Source organism: Canis lupus, chromosome 31, assembly GCF_048164855.1.
Source record: "Canis lupus baileyi chromosome 31, mCanLup2.hap1, whole genome shotgun sequence".
Lineage (NCBI taxonomy): Eukaryota > Metazoa > Chordata > Mammalia > Carnivora > Canidae > Canis > Canis lupus.
The window spans coordinates 19,926,605-19,936,448 of NC_132868.1; the positions used below are offsets into that span (position 1 = coordinate 19,926,605).

The 9,844-nt window shown below is 40.6% G+C and overlaps 1 protein-coding gene across 5 annotated transcripts in view; it reads left to right on the forward strand.

Moving 5' to 3' along the window:
* SENP2 (SUMO specific peptidase 2) overlaps positions 1–9,400 on the forward strand; it is a 32,024-nt gene extending 22,624 nt beyond the window's left edge. For 3 of the 5 annotated variants that reach the window (XM_072807728.1, XM_072807729.1, XM_072807731.1), the window contains 5 exons: positions 362–565; positions 1,109–1,188; positions 4,105–4,189; positions 6,036–6,131; positions 8,100–9,400. In XM_072807728.1, coding sequence (XP_072663829.1) covers positions 362–565; positions 1,109–1,188; positions 4,105–4,189; positions 6,036–6,131; positions 8,100–8,162 — 528 coding nt within the window. In that variant the 3' untranslated portion in view covers positions 8,163–9,400. Of the gene's footprint in view, positions 1–361; positions 566–1,108; positions 1,189–4,104; positions 4,190–5,505; positions 5,653–6,035; positions 6,132–8,099 lie in introns of those variants that run through there. The other 2 variants (XR_012021826.1, XR_012021825.1) reach the window with 2 other exon arrangements.
* The last annotated feature ends 444 nt before the right edge of the window (positions 9,401–9,844 follow it).

The window sequence follows — 9,844 nt, forward strand, 5'->3', positions numbered from 1 at the left end:
TTTTTATACATGATAAAATTTATAAGTAGTAAAACTCTAGTTAATATTTCTGCATGTTTTTTTCATGTGATATAGTTACATACACCTTTTCATTATTGCAGACTTTTTCCTTGAATTTCTTCTCTTGGCTCTTTTGCTCACATGCTTCAAAAGTACAGTTTCACTCCTTAATTCCTTGCATTTTGCCCTGATTATCCTTTATTTTCCATATCCTGCCATAAACAGTCCTTTCATCCCCATCTCTAGTACCTTCCTTTCCTGAAGCTCCTTACCTTCTATTTCATCCTAATTCAGATAGGTAGAAATTTAGTTGTGGTAATGTACTTGCCATGTTCTGACGTTTACGCCCTTGGTATTACAGGTCATTAATTTTTATATGAATCTTCTGGTGGAAAGAAACAAAAAACAAGGGTATCCAGCACTTCATGCATTCAGTACCTTTTTCTATCCCAAATTAAAGTCGGGTGGTTACCAAGCAGTGAAAAGATGGACCAAAGGGGTCAATCTCTTTGAACAAGAACTTATTCTGGTTCCTATTCATCGGAAGGTACATTGGAGCCTCGTGGTGAGTTGAGAGGGTTAATTGTTGGAGTCTGTATAATGGCTGTTTTCTTGAATAATGAAGGCTATCCTTTTCTGTCCAGTTAAAAGTCCAGTAGTACATATAAAAGTGTACTCTGTAGAGTCGCTTCTTGGTTCTTGAGTTGAACAACTTAGAAAGCTAGATGGCATACAGGAAAACAGGAAAAGAGTTTTAGTACACGTATGAATTCTTTATTTGATTTCCTTAGTTTTGTTTACAAGATGGTACAGATTTATTATAGAAGAGTAAAGTATGATACAAACTAAAAAACAAAACCAAAAAAGCTCATCACTTTGAGAGGATCACTAATGTTTTGGTGAGTAAGTTTCTAGGCTTTTCTCCAGGACTAGAAGTACATACTTTTACAGAAATGAAGCTCTTATTACCTGTGATATTTTAGAAGAAATGTGTCTTAGAAATCCATTTATGTTGGTACATGTATTGACTTTTTAAAAGTTGCTTTTCCTTTTAGAAATAAAATTCTCCTGTTAAGATGTTTCTGGATGTTATGTTTTTCCATTACAGGTGATAGACCTAAGAAAAAGGTGTCTTAAATATCTGGATTCTATGGGACAAAAGGGCCACAGGATCTGTGAGATTCTCCTGTAAGTAAAGGCTGAAAAACTTCACTGCTGCATCATTGTGCCCTTGTTAGGTGATCTGTCTTCTATCTAAGCCTAGAAGGCTCTGGTGGATGGTAGTGTAATGTTTAGTGAATGTCCTTCTAGTTGTTCAGGAATTGACTTGAACTCATCTTATCAATAAAGAACCTAATATTTGATCTTAACGAGCACTTTTATTTAGTAGCATCACTGGAAACAAGTTTGTCATGCATTGTAATTGTAAAATATGTCTTATTAGGATGCTGTAATTTGAATTAGGATTCTTTGGGATTGATACATTATTCTGAATGTTTTAAAGAACTGTTAGCTAGGGAGTCTTATTCCTTGAATTCTTAAACCCACTCATGTCTCTATGCTTTCCAAGAGAGTTGGGTTCATCTCAGAACCAAGAGGTAACTTTTAAGTTAAAGCATATATGCTTTATAGGCAATATTTCAAATAGTAATTGCTAGAAACCTGCTTTTCAAGCATAGCTGCTTAACTGAGCTATGTAAAGTGGTGATATGAATTTCACAGTGAAGAAGCAGTTCAGTAAGAGCAGTCTCTCTGCTCACTGGAAGCAAATGGGAGTTCTCGTTTTTAATTTTAGTAAGGATACTTGAATAAGTTTTATAAGGATATGAACCTTTTAAATGGATGACAAGAAAACTTATTAACAACAATTAGTTCCATTCTCTCTTTCTCAGTACTATTTTAGTGTAAAAGATTCTTTTTTACAGGTATTTATCTTGAATAGAAAGTTTAAAGAGAAGAAAGTTTAAAAAAAAATCATACAATACACCAGATTGTTTATTAAAGCAGTTATTTCCTTCTAGTGTTTTCCGTTTAAGATGTATGCGAAATGTGTACACATCCATACATGTCCACATACACATACATATTATCACTAAAATCACTATTATTACTGAAATCACACAGCAAAGTGTAAGGATACACAAAAATCATACTTCTGTCACACTGACTCTTTGTTCTTTCTTTCTTCCTCTCTCTCCATGGGTATCCAAGGCTTACTTCCTTTCCTGATGTTCCCAGTTCAGCTTTTCTTGACTTTTTTTGCATCATTACCTCCCCACCCCCAGAGAAAAATTTAATTTCTCCATGACAAGAGAAAATAGTGCTAAGGAATAAGACTTTTTATTTGTTGGGTTTAGAGGGCTACAAACCTTTTTGAAACATCTAGGATTCTTGCCTTCCAAGAACGAATTTCCACCCCCTAGGGACGATGTTATTGGTCCCACTGAGAGTGTTAAGTCCTGGCTTCGCTGATGCTGGTTTCCTTTATATGCAGGGTAGGATGAGAAGGATGAGAATGGAGATGCCTGGCTTAAATTTGATAACCCTTGGAAGACCTCAATAAAATTAAATCACTCTTAATACTTAAGTATATATTACTTATGGCCTCCTTATGTAATCACAGTGTCCTTATCACACTTAAGAAAATCAGCCAGGGATCCCTGGGTGGCGCAGCGGTTTGGCGCCTGCCTTTGGCCCAGGGCGCGATCCTGGAGACCCGGGATTTAATCCCACGTCAGGCTCCTGGTGCATGGAGTCTGCTTCTCCCTCTGCCTGTGTCCCTGCCTCTCTCTCTCTCTCTCTCTCTCTCTCTCTGTGACTATCATAAATGAATGAATGAATGAATGAATGAATGAATGAATGAATGAATGAATGAATGAAAATCAGCCATCAGGGGCACCTTAGTGGCTCAGTTGGTTGGTGTCTGACTTGGTTTCGGCTCAGGTCGTGATCTCAGGGTCATAGGATCCAGCCCCATGTTGAGCTCTGCCCTCTATTTTAATTTTTAATTGAAGTATGGTTGATACACAATGTTACATTAGTTTCAGATATGTAAATTAGTAATTTGACAACTCTCTAGTTATGTTGTACTCACCACAACTATAGGAACTTTGTTTTATTTTTATTTTTTTATTATTTATTTATTTATAACATATTTTATTTATTTATTCATGAGAGACACAGAGAGAGTAGAGACAAAGGCAGAGGGAGAAGCAGGCTCCCTGTGGGGAGCCTGATATGGGACTCAATCCCAGAACCCTGGGATCATAACCTGAGCCGAAGGCAGACACTTACCCAACTGAACCACCCAGGCGCCAGTGTATTTTCTGTTTTAGATCTTTTTTTTTTAACTTCCAGTACAGTTAACATACAGTATTACATTAGCTTCAGGTGTACAACATATCAGTATAATGATTCAGCCATTATAGAATATTATGTATCAGTGTGCATCATGGTAAGTGTGCTCTTCATCTCTTACCCATTTCACACATTGCTCCACATTTTATATCTATTTTTAACTGGGAAAAAGCAAGTTGTAAAATGAAGTACTTTTAAAAATAGAATAAAGTGTATGTTTTTTTTTTTTTAATTATTTTATTTTATTTTTATGATAGTCACACAGAGAGAGAGAGAGAGAGAGGCAGAGACACAGGCAGAGGGAGAAGCAGGCTCCATGCACCGGAAGCCCGATGTGGGATTCGATCCCGGGTCTCCAGGATCGCGCCTGGGCCAAAGGCAGGCGCTAAACCGCTGCGCCACCCAGGGATCCCAAAGTGTATGTTTTTAAATTATGTGTAAGGAGTGGAGAACTAGAAGAAATCACAGTAAAATATTAATAGTTATTCTGAGTGGCTATTATGAGGTATTATGCATTTTATATTTTACAAATTTTAATTTTCTAAGGCATGTACAGTTTTTGTAAGTAAGCAGGAAAAAAAAATAAAGATCAAAAGCAATCATGTTTTTTAAAAAGCTAATAGAGATGGATTTGAGAAAAGCCTGCCTGTTAAACATCCTTTGTAATGTCCTTTGTAATGTCCTTTGTAATCATAATGGTAAGTGTCCACAGGGATTCATCAATATATTCTTTCTTTGTTTTTTTAGTCAGTATTTACAGGATGAAAGTAAGACCAAAAGAAATATTGATCTGAATCTTTTAGAGTGGACCCACTACAGCATGAAGCCACATGTAAGTGATGCTATTTGGAGTGTTTTGTTGCATTTACTGACTGTGACATATTATGTAGACTTGGCTTCCTCCCTCCCCTTACTTATCCTTAGGCATGCATAAGCTGGTTTTAAGAATTATCTATTTCTAAATCTTTAGAAATTCATTTAATCAAGGTATCTGCTACTTAGTCTTTATTTCTTGTTTAAACATGAATGTTAAAAAAAAAAAAAAAACATGAATGTTGGAGCACCTGGGTGGCTTAGTCAGTTAAGCATCCGACTCTGATTTTGGCTCAGGTCATGATCTCAGGGTTGTGAGATCGACTCTGCATCAGGCATCACACCCAGCAGGGCATCTGCTTGAAGATTCTCTGTCCTCTCTGCCCCTCTTCCTGTTTATGCGTGTGTGTGTGTGTGTGTGTGTGTGTGTGTGCATGCACACATATGCACACACACTGTCTCTCTTTCAAATAAATCCTTAAAAAAATAAATTATAAATGTTAACTATATGCTAGTATATTTCTCAAAAAAGCTAATAAACTCAAGTCAGCTATTTTTCTTGGTTGGTGCTAATGAAAATTTAAAGTTCTTGTTACTTATCTGGGAATTTTGTTTCTTTAGGTCTTAAGGGTCTCATGCCACAGGTCCTCAAGAGACAAATATGCTCTTTGTGAACATGTTTTGTATTTTACTTGCCAGATTTGAATGCTGTTCAGGGCTTGTGAATGCATACATTTTTTAGTCCTAATGGCTTCCTTTTTAAAGTAAGCTATTTCAGTCTCAGCCGTCACCCGTGTGTAATGGCCCACCTATCTTTACCCAAGAGATTTTCCTAAGTTGAATAATTAGAAGGTTAAGTTTTGAGATTTCCTGAGGAGAGCACAAAACCAAGAGGAGTCTGTTAGGATGAATATATAGTGTTCTGGTGTGGGGATGTAACAAAGAAAATAAATTCTCTTCCTTTGTACATTGGAGTCTGTAGCTGTCTCCATACTGAGAGATGCTGTGCTCAGGAGAAAAGTTCAAGCTACCTACCATAGGTGTGGGTGTTGTGCATGTTGAAACAATCTTTTCTCTTTTTTTTACAATAATCATCTGTGTTTCTTTGAATAAAAATTGAACTATTGTCCTCTAGAATGTTTTCCAGCGGGGGATTCAGACTGTCTTTTATTCTTACTATCTTGTGCTCCAGAGAGCCAACAGCCAAAATGTGTTTGGGGCTGGCCAACATTAGGGCCGCAGAGGCCTGGGCAATGTGTGAATTTAGCTCATGGGGATCGGTTTATGATGCCTTTAGCACTGCTTGCAGTAAGCTATGCTTTTGCCTCAGCACAGAATTGAGCCATCAAAGCAAGATCCTGATTAGTTAAAGCCTATCAAGAGGCTTTTTTCTTTCTCCTGCTTGTAGCTGTGGGGGTTGAAAGTTGTGGTCTTATTTTGCTGCCTCCAGAAGAGAAGCTAAACCCTGCATTATGGAAATAGGTTAGTTGTATTGTAAGCCTGTTTCTGATTGAGCCACACTTAGCCCTTTTTAAAATTTATAAAATGCTTCTGAAACCATTCTGACTAGAATTCCTGTTACTTAAGTAATAAACTTTCTTCCAGTTTGGTTTCCCAATATGAGAGTGGAGACAGGGAATTCTCACTTTTCTTTTTCTTTCTGAAAAATATTTTCTGTGGGGGTCACATACTCCATGTCATGGGTAGGGTTCTTATACCGCATAAAGACTGTGTTTGTGTACCTTTAACATGTACCTTTAAGATATTGTTCATCCATGGTAATTATTTATAAGAACTCAAAGGAGTTTGTATTTGATGACATTTTATCCCTTTCTCCCCTCTTTTTTTTTTTTTTGTAATTTTAGGAGATTCCTCAACAGTTGAATGGGAGTGATTGTGGAATGTTTACTTGTAAATATGCAGATTATATCTCTAGGGACAAACCTATCACATTTACTCAGGTGAGTGAAGCCCTTCCTCACCCACTTACTTGGCAGTGAACAAGATAGACATGGAGCGTGTTCCCAGTGCCTGGCACACAGTAAGGTCATAGGAGGGTAGCTGTGGTGCCGTTAACTGCTGTGACCCTTGGCTATGGCTTCACTCCGCCAGGATCAGGGCTTGTCCCTGCATCTGCCCTTAGGTTGCTCCTCCTCTTTAGTGACTAGGGAGCCCATTTGCACATCTCCAAACTCTAGTGTTCACTGGCTCCTGAGTATTTCTGGACAAAGGAAGAGGCCTGTAAGAGTATGTAATAGCCTGGGGAGATCAGGCCTTGCAAGAAGTTAAGCCACAGGTCTGAGCTCTAGCTGCAAGTGCTGCCTTTCCCTTCTGTGCTGTCTACTTAGAGTTCTCCAGGACTGTATTTGAGTGGGAATTTGAGTGCGTTGGAACTTTTGAGAATTTATGTTTGTAATAGTGGATTCTCAGCCTTTTTATAACTGAGGACAACCCCCTTTATTTATTTTTCTTTTTAATTTTTTTTTTATTTTTCTTTTTAATTTTTTAAAAAAAGATTTTATTTATTCATTCATGAGAGACACAGAGCGAGAGTGAGAGAGAGGCAGAGGCACAGGCAGAGGGAGAAGCAGGCTCCATGCAGGGAGCCCAATGTGGGACTCGATCCCGGGTCTCCAGGATCACACCCTGGGCTGAAGGCAGTGCTAAACCGCTGAGCCACCCAGGCTGCCCCACAACTCACTTTAAAATATATTTTTCTGGGGCGCCTGGGTGGTTCATTCAGTTAAATGTGTGCTTTCAGCTCGGGTTATGATCTCAGGGTCCTGAGATTGAGTCCTGCTTCTCCTACTCCTCCCTGCTCATGTGTGCATGCTGTCTCTATCAAATTAATTAATTAATTAATTAATTTAATTAAAAAATATTTTTCTTAAACAGGCCTCACTTGAACAGATACTGTCCACTGTCCACCAAATTGTACTTATCAAATAGGACTAATAACTATATTCCAAGCTTTTGAAGCAACATGAAGTAACGAGGTCTCCCTCTCATGCTGAACTATAATTCTAGTCTAAAATAAAGGCACTTAGTATTGGTTAATTTCATTAGTTTTACTAAGAATAAATGTGTGGTTTTTTTTTTTACTACATGTTTTGAGCTATTTAAAATAACTTACATATTCATGTGTTACGACTTTTTAGGCCCCTCTAGGTAGGAAATCACTAGTTTATAGCAAAGTGGTATATCCATCTTATTATAATGAGTTGCCAGGAGTACCTCAAGGGTGTGAACTTCTGATTTCATCAAAAAGATAACTAGTTAAAAAAAAAGAGAGAGAGAGAACTAGTTGAGTTACAGGTAATTTTGGATTTGTTTCGTGTGTTGCTTTGAAAATTGGCTGTCGTGATTATCGTAAAGCAGAATAATATATTAAGCAAAGCTGTTTCATTCTTTGATGCTTCTAAATAACGAGTTATTTGCTCTTTCAATCTACTGACATGAGATTTGAAGGGCAGAAGTTGCCATTTGAACAGAATTGGCAGTGTACATTTGGTAAAACAAATTTTTGAATGTTATTTTCCTTTATTTAAATAGAGTTCATGTTTTTCTCAAAGACAGCAAAATATGTTCATTTTTGAATGTTCTGAAAATAGATGTAAGTAGAAAAGTTTCGTGTTATGCTACCACTTGGGTGTTTCCATTTTGGTTCATGTCTTTGTGTTACAAGGTAGTTGAGGGATTCCCTTGTATAATTCTGCAACCTGCTTTGGTTTTCCTTAACCTGTGAAAACGCTTGTGACACATACAATATAACAATAACATTATAACCTCCTTATCTATGGTTTTTAAGTCTGAATCATGACATAAGAGAGTCAAGGCTTATATAAAGGACATAGTTTATTTAGAGGATTACACCTAAGGGTTGTTGACACTGTGTAACATATGGTGTGTTGTTTGTGGACCCCCTGCAGCACCAGATGCCTCTTTTCCGGAAGAAGATGGTGTGGGAGATCCTTCATCAGCAGTTGCTGTGAGGAGGCCCCGCCCAGTCCCTCGAGCTGCTGGTGGTCCTGTCACGGAGGACGGATGTTTCCATATACCTCATGCATCGTGGGTTCAAAAGTCCCTGCATCAGCTCTGGTCTCGCAGGCACTGAGCCGCAGCTCGCGCCCCGGCGCTCCTGCCCCGGCCCCACGTGGTGTGGGGCTTCTGCGCGGCCGTGCGCGAGCCTGTGCCTGCTCGCAGCCTGGATCGTTCAACCCACACAAGAACAAACGCTAATTCATACTTTTTTTTTTTTTAAGATTTTTTTTTCCCTATGAATGTGGGAAATGCAGGATTTATTCTACGATTTGTTTTTTGTGTGTTTGTTCACGTGTTCATTCGCTCACTCATTTGCAAACATAACCGGCAGTGGCTGTCTGCTGCTGCTCTTACAGTTAACTCTGAATTACCTGTTCGAACTATTTATTTTTGAAAGGAATATCAATCAGGCTCCGCTCCCAGCTGAAGACCAGGAGGGCAATCAGTGGGGGGAGGAAGGCAGTGGTAATTCACTTCTCTAAGGCTGGAGCAGAGGCTGCCGGCTGGAAGCTGGAGATCTGGTTTTGGGGGCTTGCAAATGCCGAGAAGCGCCGCGGTGGGGGGCCCGGTTGCCTTTCTGAGGAAGTCGGACACCACAGCGTTGGCATGGGCCCCGGGCCACGTGGAACTGCCGCCCAGGAACTCTGGCTCTCCAAGTGTCTTCAGAGGAGTGTAGTGGTCATCCGCGAGACTGCTCTTTCTGGAAATGAGGTGACTTGGCTACTCTTGAAACTGGATTTGAAGTAACTGTAAACCCTACATCTTCATTTTCATCCCAGATCTGGTTGCGTCTAAACCTCAGAGTTGTCAGGGCTGGCCTGGGCTGCTGATTTCAGATGATACTATTCAACCTAAAAGCTATTTTTCCTCAAAGTTTTTTTTTTTTTTTTCTATGTATAAAGCCGAAATTAAGTTTTGTACTCATTAGGATTTACACCCCCCCCCCCCCCCATTCCATCCCCACTGAAATTTGGAAGAAAATTTAGTACATGGCTCTGAGGCTGCCAGTTATACAATAATCTATTTTGCATATGAAAATTTGTATTTAACTTTTTTGTTCATGAAAAACTTTACAGTGGTTACACATTTTTAATTTCGGAAAGTTTAGAGTCGGTCAGAACATATTTTGCAAGATCTAGTGCCTAGTGTTGCTTTTCCGATGTAATAAAGGCCGTCTGGCAAACCTGCAGAGCGTACGCCCGAATGCTTCCTGACCCTCCCTCCCTCAGAGCGCCCCAACCTGCCCCGCGCGCCCGCAGGGTCGGACCGGAGAGCCAAGCCTCGAGCCTGCCGCCCGGGGCGGCCCCCATCACGCAGGCCGCCGTCGGAGCCGGTCCCCCCGGGGCGGGTCCCGAGCTGGGCCGAGCCCCCGCCGGGTGGAAATCGCCCTCGAGCTTAGGCCGCACAGCCCTTTCCGGAGGCCGCTGGCGGCAGAGCGCTGGGATCCTGGGCCGCCCGGCTCCGCCCTGGCCCCCGGGGGTTCAGCCGACGGTGTAGCCCCCGGAGCCCTGGAGGAGCGGCAGTCTGCATCCTGCCCCAGCCGGGATGCTGGGGTGCGGGCGTGTGGGGGCCTCCTGAAGGGCCCTCTCCTCGTCAGCCCTTGGGGATCCCCCGGCCCGCGGGGCGACTGCTC